The sequence below is a fragment of the Mya arenaria genome, chromosome 11 (genome assembly GCF_026914265.1).
Source record: "Mya arenaria isolate MELC-2E11 chromosome 11, ASM2691426v1".
Taxonomy (NCBI): domain Eukaryota; kingdom Metazoa; phylum Mollusca; class Bivalvia; order Myida; family Myidae; genus Mya; species Mya arenaria.
This window is the reverse complement of record NC_069132.1, coordinates 28,577,357-28,601,075: the sequence shown is the minus strand read 5'-3', so window position 1 is coordinate 28,601,075 and position 23,719 is coordinate 28,577,357. Positions and strand designations below refer to the sequence as shown.

Below are 23,719 nucleotides of genomic sequence, written 5' to 3'. Positions count from 1 at the left end.
TAAATAAATCATAAAACCGCTGTCAAAACATAAATATGTGAATTTTTGATGCCAGGTGTTGCATATTGTTTAGGTACCATTTGAACGCCATTTATGTTTAGAAGAAAAATATTGTGTTTTATGTGAATCATTACATAAAGAAGTTTGTTTGGCCTTCAAATATTGCAAAATGGGTCATTTAACATCTGATTTCAATTTAAATACAGAGCAAAAAACAAACCATTAATGTACTTTTAGTCATTTATTTTAAATACAGGTTCAAAACATACCAAGCTTACATGGGGTCATCAGGCATCAAACTTTCACATTTGTGTGTGGGATTTTTAAAGAATGATCCCTTCTTCATGTTCAGTGAAAAACAACTCTTTACAAGTCATATGATATTGTAAGGAGTAGTAAATGCAGTTACTGACAGCACATATTACACCTGAAATAAAATCATTCTTAATTCATACAGAGGAGAATGAAGCCAATATGGACTCAGTTGTATTAACTGCAACAAAGAGTCATTTATATTACTGAAGCTATTTCCCCTACGGACGAGATGATCCAGTATTATTATGTAAAACAATATATTTCACACAAAAACAACTCACAAATTATGATGTTCATATTTTAATTTACATGAAGTACACTACATATCAATCAATCAAAAAGTAAACTTGAAATATCTGTATTCATATTCGATGAAATTATTTTTTATTTCTTTTCTGTAATAAAAATGGATGATAAATAGTATTATGTTACTTAAACAATAAATTATGATACAGAACTCTGGACTCAACTCAAATAACACTGGATGATCATCATCAATATTTCATTGTCCAATAAAAATGTGTTTAAAAGAAATGTATGACAAAATAAAACAAAACACTTTCAATACAAATTGCACAATATTTCTTACATATACCGGTATATTTACAAACACCCTAACATAAAGGGGAATTTCCAAGTGCACCAAAGTACTTTTAATGTTTTTATGTATACATAGTAGATGATCTTGGTTATGGTAACACTCATGCCATCTTTCAGTAGCAATTTTACAATGGAATGAACATTTGTAGTTTAAGGTTAAAGTCAAAGTGCTTATGGGCCCAAAAGTTTTAGGTGACTCTGAGACAAATACATGAACATTGCATACAGCTAGTGACTACAGTCTACAGAAAGTGGGGAAGTTCAAATTCAATAAAAATCATGCAAAAATAAATGATGTAACAACATACTGGTTAAGAGCTATTTAAATTATTTACATGTATTTACAATGAATATGATAAAGAAGAAACTATAGAAAGAAAACAGTCATACACATGGAGAAAAGAAAAAGGCTAAAATGATAAATATCAAATTTGACAATTTCCATATAGTCTGTACATGTGATTATACATGAATGTGCCAGTTAGGTAGACTTATGTTCTTCCAGGAGAAAAAACTCATCTGTGCATCAGAAGACAATTGCCTCAAAAAGTAACTGCGCAAGACAAGACATGCATGACACTTGCTGATAACATTGAGGATAATTGTATTTCACTGTAAGACCATAGGATATTTCACCGAGTGAGCACCAAAATTTATATTTCACGATTAGCATAACCACAAGTGAAACATTCACTCTGGTGTTCACAGGGTGAATATATGTTGCTATTTTACACTGAAACATTTTTTTTATTAAATGCCTTAAATAGGAATCAAAAATTAAAAAAAAACGCGTATATTTGTATGTGCTTGCAACGTCATTTTGGGAATAACGTCATTGAAATAGTGCACAAGCCCTGTGGGCACTGATGTTTGATTTGGAACCGAGTGGGCTCAAATTTCAAAGCAGTGAAAAATATCAATGTTATATTTTCACTGTTTGAAACAGTGAAATATAAATTTTATTTCACTGATACTTTCTATAAACCACCTTTCCGGTAAAAATCCAATAAACATTGTTCACTTCCATTTATCAGTATATCAATGTTACTCTGATGCAAAGTAATACTACTTTGTAACATGAGACAATTAAAAAAAAATAATATCGTCTATAAAAGTTGCCATTTTGCAGTTGTTCTAGATAATGATTGTTTTTTAATGAAGTTTCTTATTATTGAACTTGGTTTCACCCCTCGATTGTAATCATAAGGATACTATATGAATAAACATGAACTTTTCTGTGAACCTTAGGATGACTGTGCAACTGTTTGATACCCTAAATGCAGATATCTAATGAGACTTTTTACTTGTCAGATTACAGTTAATTCCTTCAAAGCAAAGTACAAGCAAACGGACTATTCATTCAGTCATTGTGCCAACCATCTTGCAGTGAATTGACACTTGGCAGTAAAACAATAAAAAGAAAAAACCTCACATCCTCAATCAGCATGGTCATTGGTAACTAACTACTTGTAGTGGTTACAACTCTTACACTACTGTTGATAATAAGAAGGCTTCAAGCATAAATAATTGTGTACAATAATGTCTGTTATTGATGTACAGGTATTACAAAATGGATGAATATAGTGTCTATCTACTAAGTTTGTTACTTATTTTCATTCATAAGAAGTTCGTAAGTCCTAGGACCAAAACTGTGGTCCTCTACAGCCAACTGTATAAAACTGAATGATTTATCCACAGGTTATCTTTTGGCTAGTTTGCACATAAAGCAATTTGATTGGCCAATACTCAACAGTAATTATTGGATAAATATTGACCAATCAATAAATATTTTTGCCAAATTATACCAAACACTTCACCAGTTTTAACTTTTATACATGGCTGCTGGACAATTAGATGGAGTTTGGCAAGCAAAGTACAAATGTACACACTTATTTGATATCCATTCACTACTTAGTCCGTTCAAAACAAGGAATTAAAACCAAAATTTTACACTAGAGAAGCAAAAAATATGGTAAAGCAGCAAAACTTGTTTCTATTCATTAGTTGGTGCAACAAGGTATCATCATATCAGTAGATGTTCACCACGTTTGGAAGTCAAATGCAAGACTCGTAGGCAAATGTTTAAGAGTTTAAACCACTAGGTGGTTAAAAAGTAAACCAGTCAATTCAAACGTTGATTCCACGGCGGGCCATCCGGGCTTTGTCTTTTTTGTCTGCTCTTCTTGTGGTCACAGCTTTACGAGCGTTTGCTCTGAAAAGGAGCAAACTTTGAGTAAATTTATTTTGTATTACAAAATAAAAACCTTGAAATAGTGCTGATAAAGACAATAGGCACACCACAGCTTTTTAATAATCTAATTATTACTATTAATATTAAAAATTACGATTCTTTTCCTTAAACAATGAATATTACAAGAGCTATTACTCATGGACGATCCTACTTTTGAACAAGACTCATATGTTAATGTGGCCTTCTTTGTCAATTTAAATACCTTCATAAGCCCTATTCTAATAAAAAGCATGATAACAATATTTGATCAAAACAGATTTCTATCAGCTTTAATACATATACACCATGACATTTCATTACCGTTAAATTTACTTAGCATAAGTGAATGAAGTGTATTTGACGAACCTCTCTTTCTGCACTTTAACAGCAGTCCTGACGTAAACAGGGCTCTTGGTGACATCATCGAGGGGTTTCAGTACTCCTTTGTGGGTCTTCCATGTGACTGGTCGAGCAAGACTGGCTTTCAGGTCAAACGTGTTCTTCTTTGTTGAGGAGATGGTGGAGTTCAAGGTGGTGTTGCCTGCTGTGAACTTGAATGGGGTTGCTGAAATAGGAAGGAGGTTTTTGTACATTGTATAAGTATATTAAATACACATAATATTTTATATAATAATAAACATTTTAAATCCAAACTGTCTTAAGAAGAACTTAAGATTATCTAATAATAAACATTTTAAATCCAAACTGTCTTAAGAAGAACTAAAGATTTGCAGAGAGGATGCTAAAGCTCGCATATTCCTTTTAGTTTTGAATGGCCCAGAATTAGGAGTTACAGTCTGCTACTCATGTGTCCATCATGAATCTAGACATGTGGACCAAGTTTCATGTCCTAAGGATTGAATGGGGTTCCGCAGAGTAGGAAAACATTTGGTCAGTGCACAGTTCGTGAAGTCAGAAGGACTTCTCGTTTATCTCTGTGCAGAACAAATGTTTTCATACCTAGTTTAAACACAGTTCTGTTCTAAATCTTAAATTTTTATAATTACACTTGCTTTTTAAAAAACTAATATGATATAATCCAATAAAAGGCTAAAATTAATGCTTTTAAACATCAAGTTGGATTGTGTTACATTAATTTTACCAAAATAAAACATTTGAACTATCACAAACATCGTATTTGAATTATTTTGAAGAATTGAAAGAATGGAGTTCGTGTAAGGAAGCTCAATAGGAGTGTAAACTTTAAGTCATGGCTAACTTTGAAGTCATTGCGTTACACCGATACAAAGGTTTTGACAATCCAAATTTACATATTTACTGCCATGAATGAATAATTGAAAACGTACCAGCTGATTTTCTAGGGGCAACTGAGCCAGTCGATTTCCTGACTGGAGCATTTATAACGACACTCTTCACTTTTGTGGAAATGACAGACTTTGGCGGTTGTCTTGGGAGTGTTTTTGGTGATTTTTTGGCCCCAAAGTTGAGGTTCATCTGTGAAGTGTTGATCACTGTTGGCTTAAATGGTGTCGTCTTGTTTGGATTGGACTTTCTTGATTTGGAAAACTGGAAAATAAAAATATTTAGGAAACACATCGAAACGACTTGCTATTTAGAAAACACATTGAAACGACTTGCTATTTAGAAAACACATTGAAACAACTTGCTATTTAGAAAACACATCGAAACAACTTGCTATTTAGAAAACACATTGAAACAACTTGCTATTTAGAAAACACATTGAAACAACTTGCTATATTGAATAACATATGAAATAAATCAAGGGAGATATATTTAGAATTTATTTGCTAATTAATAATGATTTTATAACATTGTCAATAGCTTAATGTTATCAAGAACATTCCTGAAATTCCCAAAATATAAATTAAACTCGATCAAGACAACCTGATCTCTCAGAACTTTTTGGACCATAGTTAAAACTCTGTTAGTCCTTATTAATCTTAATCTCATTGCAACTACATAAAAATAAAGAGCAGTTATACCTTATTTTCTTGGCTCAGAGGTGTTTTATGAGCCTTCAGCCTGTTGACCACAGAATGGACCTCCGTCAGTAAGGTCTTGGCTTTTTTCACAGATGTTGAGAGTTCTTCTGCTCGTTTTCTCTTTTTGTTCAGGTACACATCTATCGAATCAAACTTGGCAAAGCTTTTCTTGTGTATTTTCTGCCAGTCTTTGTTTCCTGTCCAAGGAAAAAAGCACAATTTTTAAGGTTCAAATGCTTATGTTTTTATCAAATTACTTCATTTGTGCATGATTAATCAATAAGTTATATCCAACTAAATATACTGATGTACTATCACTGAGACTCAGAGTGATAAGGTTTACAACCTTGGAGAAATGCCGTACATGCGAGTGCAAAATATATCTATAGCAACACAAGCAGAGGCAAAGCTTGTCCATTTTTCACAGTTGGTCTACTAGGTATAACTCACCAATTATCAAAGCCCCAGTTATGGGACTTGTAACAAAATTACGAATATGTATATTTTGTAAATTAATAGCTGCATTCTAAATGAGGTATCCATTTAACCAGAATATCTGAAACCTTTTGATTAAAGCCAAACATAAGTTTATTTGCATGACTCTGCAGCTGATGACACCAATAAACTATGACAATATATGCCTGAAATGGACTTGTGAAAAACAAATAAAATCCTAATAGCATAGAAAGGACGCAGGCAATTTTTAGACGATAATCTGGGGTAAAAAAGTGTGTCCTATGCATAATATAATACGGTAGATGATTTTTTTTCAGTTCAAACAAGACAATATAAACATGAGATGTCACAGAGACAGCGTTATTTCACCGCTTTTAATTTTAAGGATTGCAAAGTTTTGGTAAAACATGAATGGATCACTGTAAAATTAGCTTACATGCAAAACATTAAGCAGAATTTCTAAGACAAATAATGAAGGGGCAGAATTTGCATTATACACAAAATAGTGTTATCATACTTCATTGTATAAAGTCTCAATGAAGAACATGATGTATTAACAGTATTTGCTGAGTTATTGACTTAAATGTGATAACATGCAAAACCTTAGTTGAATAACAAAGGCCAGTTACTTGCATTATATGCAAAATAAAGTTATCTAACTTGATTGCTCAAACAGGTTGGATGGTAGAGGACTGTTTGTATAGTGATTAGTCTCAATGCATTTAATCAGGTAGTTGCTGAGATATAAGCCTATTGGTACGTCTGCTTACATTCAAAACCTGAACTTGAATTTAAGTTGAATAATTAAGGGCCTTAATTTGCATCTTATGCAAATTAGAGTTTATCTTACTTAGTTATAAGGTAGTTTGGATGGTTGAGTACCATTGTATTAAGTCTCAATGCAATGCATTAAGAAGTGGTTGAGATATTGTGCTTTCATGCAAAACATTAACCAAGGTGTTACGCAGAGGCTACTAGGGTAAGTAAGATAGCTCTCCTTATTCTTCAAAAAGTTGAGCTAAAGAGTCTGGCCAAAATATATTTTACAAATTTAGAGGGTTTTTCCCTCACATGCAGCATTACTAGTGATTGATCACTTTATTCCTTACCAGTACTTATATAACTGAAGTTTGCTTTATGACTTCCATTCCCAAGTCTAAACGCTTTAACTTTCCAATTAGACGGGTACTATTCATCTCACAAGAATAGCCGACAATATCATATTTTTAGAATGACACTAATTCTGCTTTGTTTTGTTTAAACATAAAAGCTCAAACTCTGATACCTGGAGTGATTGGCCTGTTCTCTTTCTTCTTCATGGCAAAAGCAGCAAACCTGGGGATGCTGGTTCCATCTGGGGCGGCTTTCACTGGAAGGAAGGAGAGGGGTTTGAATGGAGGAGGGAAAACACAGAGGTTTTAAGTGAAATCAAATTTATAAAGAAGCACTTACAGTTAGAACTGAATCTCTTTCACTCTTTCGAATGATCACAACATTTGATGTGTAAAGTAAGTTAATAACATGGAAACTCATTCGAGATACTCACATTAAAATATACAATGTATATGCTTCTACTTTTATATTTTTATCAAATAATGCTGTTCAATGTTCATTTTACCTGCCTTATAATTTGCTAAAACGACTATCTTGCATGTTTATTTTGACTTCAAATTACATGTCCATGAAAGACACAATGGTCCACGTTGATTTGGATTGATAAATGCACTAAAAAACAATGGTACCACAAGCAAATTTCTTTGCTGTGCATATCATAACCGTCTCCCAAGTTAAAAGTTTTTGCCCACTGTCAATTCAATTGAAACCAAGGTTATCACAATACCTTAACCTTTTCTTTGAAAAACAGAGATTTATATGCAAATCTTGGCAGATCATGACATGACATGACATCAGAAGTTCACATAAAACTCACCCTTATCATGAACCTTCTTATCAATGGCTGACATGAGGGAGTCCTTCATCTCTTGGTCAGTCATGTCCCCTTTCATGACCCCTACTATGTCCTTCACCCCTGGGCTGTTTCCAGAACTGGAACCTCGAGATTGACGTGACTTCGGGCTATTTATATCTGGGGTCTGATAATAAACATTTGAAAGTGTATAGTGTTTATGTATATAAATTAATGAACATTATTTAAACTTAATACAGTATTTTACTATAGTCATGCACCAAAAAAAGAAACGTGATCTTACTACTCATTCAACTTGATTCAGCATCAAACCTGAGATAGTATGAATCAAACCTTGAGTACATGAGCATGATCCATTGTAGTGAAGTGATGAAGTGGAATGTGAACAATAACATCTTAATTGACTGCTTCTTGAATGAAAAAGGATTATTCCCTCTTACAAAATAAGCTGTACAACATGACTGAGTTTCGTCAATTTTGCCATGTACACAAACCTTAACTCCTGGTGTCGGGGCTTTCTCAAAGGTGCTTCTTCTCTTTTTTGTGGCAGGCTGGGATTCAGATGGCTGAAATGGGAAGGTACATGATATATTATTTTAAACTAAAGTATTCCTCACTTGCCAAATTGGATAAATCATGTGATACTTTTCAAAAATAGTAAGGTTATATAAATGGTTTTCGCTCAGTAAAGTTAATTTCATAATTAAAGCATTGTATCACTATTTTACATCTGTTCAGCTTATATAGATCCAACAAAATAAACATACTGTGTCTGACTTCTTCCTTTTCCCTAATGCAGGCTTTGCAGTAGGTGTGGCAGACTTGTTTGTTGGTGTTGCAGTGCCAGAAGATGGCGTAAACACTTTCTTCTCCCACCGAGATGCATTCCTTGACCCAGATGCTGGAGTTGATGGTTTGACAACTGCAGGTGCTGCTTTTGCAGGCTTAACCAATAGTGTGTTTGGTTTTGATGCATCTTTCTTTGCTATGGCTGAAGTTGGGGTTGAAAGCTTTGCTATTGTTGCCTTGGCAGTCACTGTAGCCTGTGGTTTTGGAGTCAGAGGTTTGGATGCTGGAGTGACAGGTTTGCTCAGTTTGCTTGATGGTGTTGAATTTTTGCTGCTAGCTGTGCTAGGTTTAGATCTGGCAGCAGCTGGTGATTTTGGTTTTGCTGGTGCATTCGTTACTGGAGTCCTTTTGGGATCAGATGTTTTCTCCTTCAAAAACATATTTAAAAGGTATCATGGATTGTTAAAGATCTGTTGGTCCTGTCTCTATAGCAAAAGGGATAAAGGGGTTTCTTTTTAATAAGCAATATCATATGGGATTTATCAGTATGAATTTATAACATAAAAACAATGCTGGTTATTTCGGCAAGAATGTTGATTATCAAAGATATAAGGGGAATAGCTCAATGCTTCTTTTTTCTTAAATATTTATTGAAATTGCAACCTTTATCAAAACAAACTACCAATTAGTTAAAAAGTCAAAACTGACTCAGTTTCCCCAAACATGTAAAAGTCACATGACCTATGATTTGATTTGAATTTGTTAAAATAAATACCTTTTTCTCTTTCTCTTTGTAATATTTGTTTAATTCTGCCACCAGTTTATCTTGCTGAAAATAGAACCATCGTTAAATGGAAGAATGTGTGTATCTTAAATTAGAGTTTCATCGCAAAATCCCAGTAACTGTTTAAAATTTGTCAATTGTTAATAAAATGCTCCAAATATCATAATATGACTGCATTAAGAAGAAGATTGTCGCCTATAAAAAAAGTATGCTGAAAGGTGGTTATTTATGTTTTTATATATATTATTCTGATCAGTCTTTCAAAGTACAAACAAAATTAATTTTAACAATGTTAGGTCTCTTGTTCCTCAGATGTGTAAAGGATATGTCGATACATTAAGGCTAAGACATAAAGCCTTAATGTCTTGACATACCCTTTAAACATCTGAGGAACAAGAGACCTAACATTGTTAAAATAATTAATAAGGGATAATCTTTTATTTTAGACTAGTGGAATTATGATAAGTTGTTGTATATTGACCTATGACGAGATAAACAGCTAAAAAATGAGGCCTTTAATCTTACAATCAGTAGTGTGTAAGGCTAGTCTAAAATAATAGAAGTGTTATACAGGATTCTTCCAATCCCTAACGTCTAAATGTTTTTTTTTTCAAAAACAGGGATGTTTTGAAATAAATTGAAATTGTATTTTGAGATGTATTTTATGTTTGAAATAGATAATAAAGGTTAATATTCATATATTACCGTGTAAGTGCAAAGATGTTTTGCACAAAACAACCATTAAAACACAGGATTTGCCTTTCCAATAAAACAAAACTTGACTGACACAGACAACAATTATACCAAGCGTAAAAATTTGACCATCTTCGGCAAGCTTCGAGAAATACCTCGTAAATACAATCTTAACAACTTGGCTCTGGCCGAAGTGTTCTGATCGTTGTTAAACTGTGAACCGCCGCCTTGCAAGTTCCCATCAAGTATATCATATATATTGTTCTGACAGTATGAAATGAATAAAAACTCATCATACTAATAATTAATTGTTGGATATTTATTTTTGTGTACAGAACTAATATATAAAATAACATTATCTGGTAATATTTCTTTTTTTTATTATATTTTATAGATGCAATATTCTGGAAACCCGATCAGAATAAGTCCCCACTCTTGGTACAAAACAATTTGTACATGAAGGATTTGCCTTACCAAAAATTGTCAACATACAATTATTTGGACTATGTGTAAGGCTAGCATTTACAAAACTCTAGCGAACAGTTTGTATCCCTGTTGCAACGCAGTGCATACTCTACAAGTGAGACAAACAGCAAACGTTCACCGCAAACATGCTTACTAAACCCATGGCTGTTGTCTGTGATTCAGACTATGTCACAAAACTGCTTCAGACTATTTCTTAGACAGATTGATCAAAAACAAAACAATGTTTTTTCCTTGCGAGAAAATATATAATATTTAATTTACTTTAATGTTAATCATATACATTGTCACTTATTCTGTTAGTATTTAAAATTGATGAAGTATCACGAAAATACGTTACATTTGCAACGAATTTAATTTCTAACGGTAAAGATAACGAATGTTACCTTCATGTTGGCCTTAATGCCTGCAGCTTTTGCCAGCTTTCTAAGATCTGCATATTTCATTGATGCAAAGTCTTGCATTTTGACAATTTAATTTAATTTGTTTCTAAAATTTACTACTTTCCTTTGCGCGATATGTAAACTTCCGGATGACGTTTAAATTTCGTGTAAACGATTTTGATTGGTCTACAAAACTTTTGTAGAGTAGCCTCCCTTCAACTGCGTGAAACTGTCAACAAACAACTGTCAGACTCAGAGGAAACGTTGGAAGAAAACAAGTTTCGATACCAAACGCAACAATAACATGTGTGTGTGAGAATAATGTGTGAACAAAAACAATTTTAACTTTGGTTTAATTAATGCAGTGTTTGCAAGTGGCATTCAGTCAGAATAAACGACACAAATATTCTTGCACAAAGTGACTTTGCCGCTTGGACCTGGTTGATATGGGGTTAACGAGAGAAAGTAAATTGACACTAGATATCAGTGAATAGAGAGACTCAGCTGAATGGCTGTATTTCACTAAGGCCTTATGTTTAAAATGGATATTTTGTGTATTTAAATTTGAAACATTTGATATGGGCCGTACATAGGACAAATACTGTCAAAATGGACCCAAATAAAAATGAAACTGTTAATCCAAGATCAGCTGTCAACCAAGTTATGGGACTTTACATAATAGTTGCATTTACAATAGCCTCATCTTGGTTATTGGGAGCATTTAATTTTTCATTCTTATGGGTATTTGGATTAATATTTGCCTTATTTATTGTTTGGAAATCCCGTTTACGAAACACCGTGGAAAGAAATCTGGCCTGGCACAAGGAGCAGTTCCACAGAAAACGAGCTTTACGTCAGGAAGAGACAGCAGAATGGCTCAACTTCATTGTAAATAGATGGTGGGTATAAATGCATGGTTATGAGCTCCTGGAAAATATTTCTTGACAAATAATTGTTAAAAAAATAATTAAATAAATGCTAACCTCTTTAATATTTATTTTTGCATTTTGCCATTTTTAATTTTACCAATTTATACACACCTTTTTGTGAATGAGGTGAGGGAGGCTGGACCCTGAACATTTTGAAAAAAGCAACAAATTACCTTAAATTGAAAATTACCAAAATATGCCTTGAAAATTCTGGATTTAAAGATTTTTTAAGATAAAAAACCCAATTTAAACTTTTCATTTCTAGTTGTCTATCTGTATTAACCAGATTTGATTTTTTTTATTTAGGATAATGTGAATTATGGCTGCAATAATTTGTGAAAAATATATCTTTTATTGAATTGTGAATGGGGTTATAATTTTTTTGGCCTCATTTTCAGTGGAAAGGTTTATACATGATGTTTTGACAATAGCTGGTTAAATTAATATCAGTATTGTATATTTGTAAATTTAGGTTAAATCTGTGTTCTACATGAAAAGAAGGTCATTTTTTATAAAGTGGGTCATAAATGTTTTGATTTGATATGCTTGCTGTGCTAATCAAATCATACATAATGAGAATTTTACATGATTTTTTTATTAATAATTGAATATTGATTTTATTATACATTAATTTTCTGAAGTTAAGAAAAAATGAGCCTTGGAGAAAAGGGACAGGGTGTTAGGGTAAAGAGGGCACATTGAATCAGGTTACGAAGAACTTGAACATTATGAATTTGGCAGAAAATGTTAGAAATTGAGTTGAATTCAATACATAATATATTTCAACTGCAAGATATGTTAAGTGTGTAATTGTTGTTATGAGTTTTAAACAATACAAAAGTAATATTTGACAGTCTAGAAGTGTGCTACTAAAAAGAACAGGTTGCAGTACCCTTCCATAACCCATCTGCTCATGCATTCCCCAAAGGATTTGCAGCAGCAATTTCAACTGATTTCAATGAAATATTTGGTATTGAATGACCACAAAAAAAATTAATGTGATATTCTATTAATTTATATCATAAAAACTAATTTAGACAATTAATTAAATGCATGAAATGTCGCTACACAGCATGTACATTTTCAGTGCGATTCATTTTTGAAATCACTGCTAACATCAAAAGTTATTACACATGTAATGTATCAAAAATATATTTTATTGATTAAAATAAATACAATACACCAAGCAGAATACATGTACACACAATATGCAGAATGAAATACAAATTTCCAATACATTTGATGAATTGTCATTCAGTTTTATAGTTAATATTGATTGGCATGCTTAATAAATATTTCCAGTGTTATTTTAGCAATATTTCTGAACGTAATGCAGATAGACATAATTATGAAATGGCCAGTCATTGTAGCCTTTATTCAGTTTAGACATTTTAAACCAGATTGTTATTAAATAGTATATTCATTTTCTCATTATCATATGCATTTTTAACTACAACATTGTATGGTAATTATAAACAAAATTATCAGCACTTGAGATGGAAGTTAATGTAAAGACTTATATTTTGAATACATGTTTGTGTTAATGTACATAATTAACACACTTATGAGGCTGAATCATTGCATTGGTTAGATTGGACAATGCAATTGTTTTCCAGAGACAAAGTCCAGGAACTGTTTTATCATGGACCCTTTGTAGTAGTGATCTTATACCTACATGTAGATTTCGCCTAGCATTCTTATTGAAATAACCCCCTGATTTGGGTCTCCTAAATTTTTATGTTAGGGCTTTTATAAAACGCTTCATTTAATACTAAGGTTTCAATTTTGCTTATATTGAAATACCATTCTATTACATAGAACATTTTAATGATTCTTGTAACTGAATTATTTATTTATTTATTAGTAGTATCAATGTGGCATTTAGAAACAGCTGAGCTATAGAATTCCCTGTTATATTCTGACAAATTCTTACAAAACTTAGTGAAAGTATTTATTTTTTTAAATTTAAAAGCATTTTCGAAGAAGTGTGTATCTTTCTAACACAACTACTGATTGATTGAATGAGTATAAAAATCTAATATCAACATTTATTTTAATGTTTATTTATTTGAATTCTGGTATTGTCAAATAGTTGATCTGTTTGTTAATATAGGTGAAATGTTTCATAAATTCACTTCTTTTCCCTCACCAACAAACTAACAAACAAGAATGTTGCATACTTCAGGTAACTCAACCATATGAAGATGTATGGAGGAATGTTTATACTCTAATAATCCCACTTTATATGCAAAATGTCATGAAACCAACCCTGTTTACAGCCATCTTAATCAATCTGCTTCCTACACACACTTGGAGTTACAGTATAATCATTCTTATCTATAAAGATGTACTGGTAGTTTTATTGCCCTCAAATTAAATATCATGGTTGCTTTAAGAATTACATCCTGGAAAGTATAATTGTGTATCATGAGAGAGACAATCATTAACCATGCAGATATTTCATATCATATTGATACCGGTAGATTTAAAAATAGCATTCTTAAAGCTGCACTCTCACAGATTGAACGTTTTGACAACTTTTTCATTTTTTGTCTTGGAACTGGCCAATTTTTGCGAAAATCCATGGAAACCAGTAATAAAAGACTGCTGACAAAAAATCAGATCGCAGATTTTTATTTTCAAGTTCAAAAATTGATGTTTTAGGCATTTTTCTTAAACTGTTAGTAACGGTTTAAGCCATGAAACATTAATTTTTGAACAGAAATATGTTAATCTGCGATCTGATCTTTTGTCAGAATTCTTAAATTGGTTTGCACATATTAAGGCAAAAATTTGCTCTTTCCAAGACAAAAAATAAAAAAGTTGTAAAAATGGTAAATCTGTGAGAGTGCAGCTGTAAGTATGTGATATTTTTGATTTTCAAACTTTTTTCAATTCTTATTTCTGGATTTTTCTGATATTGAATGCATTGTCACTACCAGTGTAGAGTGAAATAATGAAACAACACATTTTAAAATGTGTTTAATAATGATTTAAAATATGTGTTTGAACCTTTACCATATGAGTTTATCTCTGAAAATATGTGTATAAATCTGCAATATATGAGTTTGTCTATTGAAAACATGTGTATAAATCTGCAATATATGAGTTTGTCTTTGAAAGAATGTGTATAAATCTGCAATATATGAGTTTGTCTATTGAAAATAAGTGTATAAATCTGCAATATATGAGTTTGTCTTTGAAAATATGAATCTGGATATAAAATACATAATTTATCTGATATGCAACATATAAGTTAGTATAATTATATGTTTTGAAAATATGTTTGTATGTGCACCATATGGGTTTGACAAAAGCAAAACTCTCTTGCCACCTAGATTTGTTCTTATTTCTTTTAAAAGTCTTCCTCGACAACCTTGTCATAAATAACTGAATTGACCCAGTATACTACATGTAGTTCATCTAATAGGATGCGCATGTAATGTACACAGTCATGCTGTCAAGGAAAACACTTATAGAATGTTGTTTTCATCTCAATGGGTCTTTGAAATGCTTATGAAACTAAACTGTAATATTTGCAACATGTGTAAGCGGAACATAAAAAATTGTTTGTTGGCATGTTATGTGCATTTTAAGTATTCTTGTCTCTGAAAAATGAATAACACATCGGACAAAAGTCACAAAATCACATGGTTGGGGTTCTTGTTTTCTCCATAATATTAATGTTTCTTTCCTTCCAAGTAATATCTGGAGTATAAGTGATGACATTGTTTTTGTGAAGGTTTTTTTCTTAGCTCAGTGTATGGAACAGGTTTTAACATTAGAAAATGTCTGCTGCTTAAAAAAGACTGAACGTTTCTTATAAATCAGCTAGTTTCATGAGACTCTCTTTGATTTTATGGAATGGTACAACTGTTTTATGTTATGACAACTTATGCTGTTATTTCTAACTAACATGCGATTATTTCTTAATGCCATGTTAAAATGTAACATGAATGTAAGACATAATGCAGTGTAGAATAAGATGTCACAACAAATGGCAGTTGTGGCATTCCATGCAATTGATTCATTTATGTTTATATATTTTCTTAAAGGGTCTAGACACCAGATTGTCCAAAAAATCGTCAAATACAGTATTTCTTCAAACAACACTATATTAGTCAATGCGAGGTAATATGAGGCAGATAATACATCATTTTACTTGATAAAACGAATATGGTAAAGGCAACAATTATGTTGCTATCTCAGCTGAGTTTTTCCTGTTTAGAAACAGCACATATTCAGGTATCCCATTTTAAAAAAGCGCGGAATGTTTTTTTGAACAAAAAGTTTCCAACGATCAATTTCATCACTGATGTTGATTTGTCAGGCTCTGTGTATATGTTGTTTTGCAGCAGTTTTAATTCCTCTTTCTTTCAATGTCCTTTCTTCTGGGAAGCCATGAAGTGTGAATAATTGGCATTTGATAGTGACGAGAATAGATATACCATCACTATTTTTAAAATTAATGGGATTTATGTGTAAGACAATCCAAGAAAATTTGTAATTGAAAAAATTGTAAAAACTACATGAAAGATTAGTGTGTCTTAAGCGATGTTTTATATCAGTAAGTGAGCTTCAATGCAGTGTTCACAACAATATCAATTTCTTTTTTACTTGCAATTGTTACATCATCTGGTGTGTAGTCCTTGGTACTGGTTCATGTTTTTGTGAAATGCACTGTTTTGTGTGTCAAATCATTAGGAGTGTTAAATTAAAACTAAGATGCCAAAAGCTGGAACATTTCAGCAAATGTTGATGTTTGCTCAAATATTGTCTTTGAGGACCACAATTTTTATAAGAGTTAACAAAGCTTATAATCACAATTACTGTTTTGTTGTTGCATTATTGGTTGATTGACATTATCCAGTGATGTTATCAATTTTTTTTAAGAGGTCAAGATATCTACATCTTTTGTAAAAGTCCTGGTGGCCAGTTGTTGTCTGGGCGTTGGTTTTCTATTTTTTCTTGACTTAACACATGTTGGTTTGCAGCCCACTTAAACCAAAACACTTTCTGTACTAAAAAAAAATAATTCTGCAACTTCAATATCATAGAGTGAAATAATGATAGAAAAAGTGTTTTCAGATGATTTATTGGAAGACTAAGTTTTGATCCAAAAACATGAGAAAGTACCTTTAAAGTTGCTTATGATGCTTGCCACACTATCTGAAGAAGCTATAGTTCATTCATTACTAGCCTATATAAATGTATTTATTGGCTGAAAAAGCTACCTAATTGTTTTGGCAAATTGTTGCAGTTTTCCCCTATGATGGTTTATAGTCTTGTAATAATTCTGTAGTATATTGCTTGGTTATATGTTTACAATTACAGTTACCTAGGAGTATAGGGTTATAGAAAACTTCTGTGTTGGAATGAAACAGTTGATTATCAGATAAAATTAAGGGGGTTAAACATTTCAGTGCCTTTTCCACTTTTAAGGAAATGTAGGTGGGGCCCTTTGATAAAAGGAAAAGAGCTTATTTTGGCAAAAAACGGGAATAAAACTAACACAAGTCATATAATGTTCATCTTCAAACCTTCTATTCAACATACATAAGGCCATATTCATGATTGACATTATATTGCTGCAATTGCTGAATATTCAGAAGTCAATGCTCCTAAAAAAAATAAAGGGATTATTTTACCTGGTCAGGGGAAAATTTATACTTTTTCACAAGGCAATGGTGCTGAAAAATACCACTGCATTTCTATTTTTCTGATTTAATGGCTTAAAGACACTGAAATACTTCCAAAGTAAATTTGTGTTCAGACTCAATTGAGACTCCACCGATGGGATCAATTATCAGATTTACATTTTATCTCGACTTTTCAAAGAATAAGGAGAGCTATACTACTCACCAAAGCGTCGGCATCTGCGTCGGCGTCTGCATTGGTGTTGCCCCTTGGTTAAGGTTTTGCGTGCAAGCACACATAGGTTAATATCTGAACAACTACTTGAGGTATTGCATTGAGACTTTATACAATGGTACTCAACCATCCAACTTACTTAATTAACCAAGTTTGATAACTCTACTTTGCATTTAATGCCAATAATAGGCCTTTATTATTTGACTTAGAAATTTTGGTTAAGGTTTTGCGTGCAAGCACACATACGGTAGGTTAATATCTCAGCAACTACTTGAGGTATTGCATTGAGACTTGATACAATGGTACTCAACCATCCATACTACTTAATTAACCAAGTTAGATAACTCTAGTATGCATTTAATGCAAAAAATAGGCCTTTATAATTTGACTTAGAAATTCTGGTTAAGGTTTTGCGTGCAAGCACACATAGGTTAATATCTCAGCAACTGCTTGAGGTATTGCATTGAGATTTGATACAATGGTACTCAACCATCCAACCTACTTAATTAACCAAGTTAGATAACTCTAGTTTGCATTTAATGCAAATAATGGCCCTTTATTATTCGACTCAGAAATTCTGGATAAGGTTTTGCATGAGAGCACACATAGGTTAATATCTCAGCAACTACTGGATGAATTGCATTGAGACTTGATACAATGGTACTCAACCATCCAATCTACTTAAATAACCAAGTAAGATAACTCTAGTTTGCATTTAATGCAAATAATGGCCCCTTTTTTATTCAACAAAGAAATTCTGGATAAGGTTTTGCATGTAAACACTTTTAAGTCAATGCTTCATCAAATACATCATGTATTGCATTGAAACTTTACACACAGGCTCCCAACCATTTTACCTTCTTATTTGATCAAGTAAGATAACTCTATCTTTCATGTTATATAATTTTTGCCCCTTTATTAAGCTACTTAGAAATTCTGGTTAAGGTCTTGCATGTTAGCACACATAGGATAATATCTCAGCAACTACTTGATGTATTGCATTGATACTTTATACAATGGTATTCAACCACCCAACCTAATTGAATAATCAAGTAAGATAACTGTGTTTTTAAAATAATGGCCCTTTATTATTACCCTTAAAATTCTGGTTTAAATTTTGCATGTAACCACATAAATGCTAATATCTCCGCACATCATGTATTGCATTGAAATCTAATCTAACAGTGATCCATGCATGTTTCGCCAAAACTTTTCAATCCTTACACTAAAATGCGGCGGATTAGTCGAGCGCGCTGTCTCTGTGACAGCTCTTGTTATCATTTAGAAGAGCTTTGACAACTATAACTCCATTAGCTGATTACAACCACCTAATTTCCATTTAGTCATTTATTGGTTTTATAACTTTTACTAACTGAGTTATTTGGAAGCTTGTGGTTTGCCTTGCATGAAAGTTGCTAAGAAAGTTAGCATTTATTGTTAATCGTTTTAACTATAAGTCAGCGCAAGGCTGCAACCTGCCTGCCAACTAAATTTTTTAGAAAACCAAATATAAACCTTAACTATTACATAGTTTGTAATGTATTGTAAGCATTTATTTAATATGCACTTTTTAGATTACAAGAGGACAGTAAGGAATGGTTGCAGCATATATGGAAATTATATCATTAACAGTATTCCCCGATATGGTCAATGTCATGGTCAATGGTAGAGTGTCTCCTACTTGTGCCGGGGATCAGGGTCTAAACCCCAGTCATGCCATAGTCTATCCAAAGTTGCTTAAAATGGTTCCCGTAGCTCCCTAGCCTGGCATCAATTTTTAAGGGTTGCACCTCAGTTCAGTTTATACCAAGTAACTTTTCTTATGTGTATCACTGCTTTACACTGGGCATGTTAAAGAACTGAGGGATCTAGTTAATTTAACCACTTTAAAGGCTAATTTATATAGACCAGTCCTCCTTGTGTTCTGCCTTTTCAGCTCAGCAGCCACCACCAACTTTTGATTTCTTTTCATTTTTTTTAACTATTGCAATGTTTATATTTTAATTCAAATCCAATGCATAAACTTTGAATCTTCATGACATTTCATGTTTGCCGTTCTATAAATGAAACTCCCTTAATATCTAGTTTGATGTTTTCATTTCTGTCTAATAAATTGGATGGTGACCTTTGTGGTCAATTTTGTGTTGGTTTAATGATAGAAGCTTGGCAGACTGTCCATTAAATTGAACTACTGAAAAGGAACCCAGGAGAAATTCGCTGTAATGATATATTACTGTTGCCTGATGTGTAATTAGTTCTAATTAAATATCAATTTGTTTTGACTGGTCAGTAGTTTATGATATGTATTTATACTAATAAGTGATTGATTAACTTAAGTTTGTACATTCTCTTCCAAGGCCATAGAAAACTTAGTTTTAGATTCTCGTCACCTGCTGCCCCTGTTCAAAACCTCCTGCTCTACTTTTTTTTATTTTGCAATTATTCAGCTTAAAAAAGTGATACAATATATAGGAAACAGTGCCAAAATTTGATCATGCAACTCAATAATACATTTCCACACCCCTCCCCAAACAATGTGGATGAATGTTTAACACTTTTGTTCTCCCAGGCCTTACAATGAAAATACAGTCTCTCGAGTACTTGATAATTTTGATGGATTGATGGGAAATATGACAAACATAATGTTGTAACCCTTATGCCTTGGTCACGATATAATGACAATTTCCTTTTTGCTGTTGTTACGTTGTAATTTTCTTAACATGTTATGTTAAAATTGTCTTTTTTATGTCTCATGATATGTAGAATATATCTGTCGACTCAACTTATACAGACTTCAATCGCTTGATTTGACATGTTTTCTAATTTCAGACTCCAAATAGCCAAAATGTGGCTAAAAACTGTCGTTACAATGTTTCATTTCAAAATTACCCCTTTTTTAACATAAAAAATAAAAAATACTCGAAAATAATTGTATCAGATATCTTGAGCATTGAGTAAGCAATTTAGTCTTCTTTCTGTAGCTGGTTATTTCATTTAAATTGCATAAAAACTGACGGAGTACTACTAAAATAACTGAACCCACCATTTCATAACCAAAATCTGGCTTTTTCAATTCAGGGATACAAAATGGCCAAAATTTCTTAGCAATATGGTATTTTGTGAAAATATGACCCTCAATTGGAAGAACTACAACTCATTTATCAATAGCAATAAGAAATTTATACATAATACCTACATTACCAAATTTATTATACGCCTAAGTATGCACCCAAAAATACAGAAAATTTTGTCCCATCCGTAGACGCATGTTTTTCCCAGCAAGGAATATGCTTAGCATATAACCAACCAGGCAGATTTTGCATTTACATTCAGTGACCAAATATGTTATTTGTTGCATCAATATCTGATTGTAATTCGTAAATATGAAGCTCAACATGTCAATGCCCCATCCGTAGACACCATGTCCCATCCGTAGACACACATAAAATGCTCAGAATTTGCATATATTAAGCGAAATTAAAGAACCACTTTCCTTTGACAGAAATGTAGCACATATTCAAAACTAGGCAATGGATGATCAAAAACAACTCATTACCTTTGTATTTTCATTTTTCCACTTCTATATGTTGCTAAAAACATTGTAATTCATGCCTTAACTTATTTTTTTTCTATAGTGTGTATGTTTGGGAATTAAAATAAGTAGCCAAAATACAGGATGGATTATGCTGTTTTAGCCAGAAATAAAGAGGCCTATTAGAAATTTGTTTATGGTTAAGAAAATGAAGTACAGTAACGCTGGTAAATGTCTACGGATGGGACATTTAAATCAGTTTATCACGCTATGTACGAAATGTCCATTTATAAATTCAGGTGTGACTAGAATTAACATTAATACAAAAATGGACAAGCAGAGAAATAAAAACCATTCAAATATACCTGAAATTGACAATAATGTGAGTGCAAAAGCCCTTAGAATGAGAAGATACAGGGGAAAACTGAAAAATGAAAGAAATGAAAAATATGATGAAATGAAGAGGAAAGATGCTGAAAGGAAAAACACATGATAGGCAAATTGACAAAGGGGAAGAGAAAGTGATCCAAAAGAAACCAAAAAACAATAATAAATATGTAGAGAAATGAAAATGAAACAGCTTGCCAAAAAGAAAGAAGGTGCAGACAATATCACAAACAAAACTAATAGAGAAAACCAGACTCTTAGACAGACACCGTGTAACAATAAGAATAGGGAAATGAAAGAAAATGAAAGCCTGAAAAAGAATGTGCTTAGAGATGCTTAAAGTACAGAATTGGACGATGGGGAAAAAAATACAGTGGGCAAATTAGTCTTTCAACAGACCAAGATACTACAAACATTGATCAAACAAAAACAGATGGTACAATAGACAACGATGATATTAACAGATCCAGAACAGCTACAAATTCAGCTGAAATATAAGTAATGAGATGTGTGAGCCTCCATTTAATTCAAGAAGCAAGAAGTACAGAATATAGAGCAATATCAAAAGTAAAAGATAGTATGCCTACAACACCAAAGCGTAAAACAAGAGTGTAAGAAAAACTAATAGTGTATGTCACCAACAATGAGAAAAAATTTGGAAGAAAAGGGTGTTATTTTACCAAAGAGTGCTAGAAGAAATTTAAAGCTGAGCGAAACAGTCAATATGAATAACATTAAAAGAAGAATACAGGATGTGAAATTGAGTCATGGGGGGACTTCACAAGAAAAGAAGACAGAATGTGAGCTTGATAGGAATATAAACAAATACCATACTAACTTTGGTAGTGGGATTGCTTCCTTCCTACAAGTTAGGCGATCAACAGGGAAAATTAAGTCAACACCAATGAAAAGAAGTAGAAACTAACACCAAGAAAGACAAGGAAAGATAGGCTGCCTGCAGGAACTGTTATTTGTCAGTAGATGTGTCCGGAAAAGTACCGAATAAAAAAGATGTAAAGTTTCTCGATGGAGAGAACATCCAATCTCAAGTAATGACAATGACCTTGGCCGAGGCATATGAATTATATATTTTCTGGAGTTCTTAAGTAGTTAAGAAAAGTTCATTGACAAAATGTCATTTTTTTCATATAATTCAGAACAGTTTCTCAGTTTTGGAGTATATATATCAGTTATCAGGGCTTTTTCTGCCCATTTTTGGAAAAAGGATCCTAGACATTTTGGGAAAATTTGCGTCACAATTATGCCTAAATTGGGAAAATTTACAGTTAAAATTACAAGCTATTCAGTCTACTGCAAATGAGGAAATTATTAAATATACGGCAAGTTTATTTTCCCTTTCAAAAGCCCTAAAACAGCTGAAATCTTAATTCTCGGGTGTAAATATCTATTGCAATGAATCATGACAGATACTAATTTTTCATTTCAAATGATCTCTGAATGTGATGCAAATCAATGATTTCTGAATACAGTTATCCCCAAAACTTTACATCACATAATTTTAGGATGCTGAATGAACCAGTACAGCTAAAAACACTGTTTTACTTTTGATTTGGATTTTTTTCTGAAGATTGGAAAAAAAAAATCATATATTTTGCTGTAGGAATGGGTCTGATAGCCGGACCCGTGGGTACTATAGAAAATGCTCTGGTTATTGTTAATTAAACATGTTTCTAAGTTGAATTTTCCTTGAAACATTGAAGTAGTTAGTCACTGGATACAGTATAAGTATTGTGGATACCATCAGGGAATATCTTATGCCTGCAGCTTGGTATTACATTAAATAGTTTTATGTCCCATCCGTAGACACTTACAACACATGGTACATTTACATTGTGTCTATTTCTAACAACTGAACTAGTGAAAATCTTACATTTGATGTTCAATGAGGAATTTAAAACATATACTGATTGACACCATTATATTTCAATGAATTTTCACCTTTGAAAGTTGCAACTAAAAACTGAACTTAAAAGGTCCGATTATCAAATTACAATTACATTGTATAAGGTTGTCTTACTGAAATTTAGAAATATTAAATATCTTGTACTTCATTTTGTGTTCTGTTAGCATTTTTGCAACAAGAGATGTTGATACTAGGTTTGTAACTGAACTTAAAGTTCATATGTAAATATATAGTGTGCCTTTTGTCCCATCCGTAGACACTTCGGACCGGATACAGAAAGTGATCTAAAAAATTTATGCATCAAGATAATGCTGAAAAATTGGTATGGCCTTGTTTGTTTTTGATTCTGGTGTTAGAAAAAATCAGTTTTATTTGCTTCCTTGGGCTTCTAAAAATGGTAGATCATTTACAAGCAGTCAAATTCAAAATAATATCATGACATTTATGGTTAA

At 32.4% G+C, this 23,719-nt stretch overlaps 2 protein-coding genes across 10 annotated transcripts in view; one reads left to right on the top strand and one right to left on the bottom strand.

Annotated features, from left to right (window-relative positions):
• Positions 1–112: 112 nt before the first annotated feature.
• On the bottom strand, positions 113–10,766 carry LOC128209757 (nucleolar and spindle-associated protein 1-like). The gene is made up of 10 exons (XM_052913946.1): positions 10,628–10,766; positions 9,057–9,110; positions 8,260–8,709; positions 7,987–8,058; positions 7,496–7,658; positions 6,851–6,934; positions 5,110–5,306; positions 4,453–4,672; positions 3,512–3,710; positions 113–3,127 (listed from the first exon to the last, which is right to left on the bottom strand). The coding sequence occupies exons 1-10, from the start codon at positions 10,703–10,705 to the stop codon at positions 3,043–3,045; spliced, it is 1,602 nt and encodes a 533-aa protein (XP_052769906.1). The 5' UTR covers positions 10,706–10,766; the 3' UTR covers positions 113–3,042.
• A 101-nt stretch (positions 10,767–10,867) lies between these two features.
• The window catches only part of LOC128208152 (uncharacterized), a 60,272-nt gene continuing 47,420 nt past the window's right edge, over positions 10,868–23,719 (top strand). For all 9 annotated transcript variants that reach the window (XM_052911557.1, XM_052911554.1, XM_052911551.1 and 6 more), the window contains exon 1: positions 10,868–11,523. In XM_052911557.1, the coding sequence (XP_052767517.1) occupies positions 11,234–11,523 (290 nt within the window). In that variant the 5' untranslated portion in view covers positions 10,868–11,233. The remainder of the gene's footprint in view (positions 11,524–23,719) is intronic.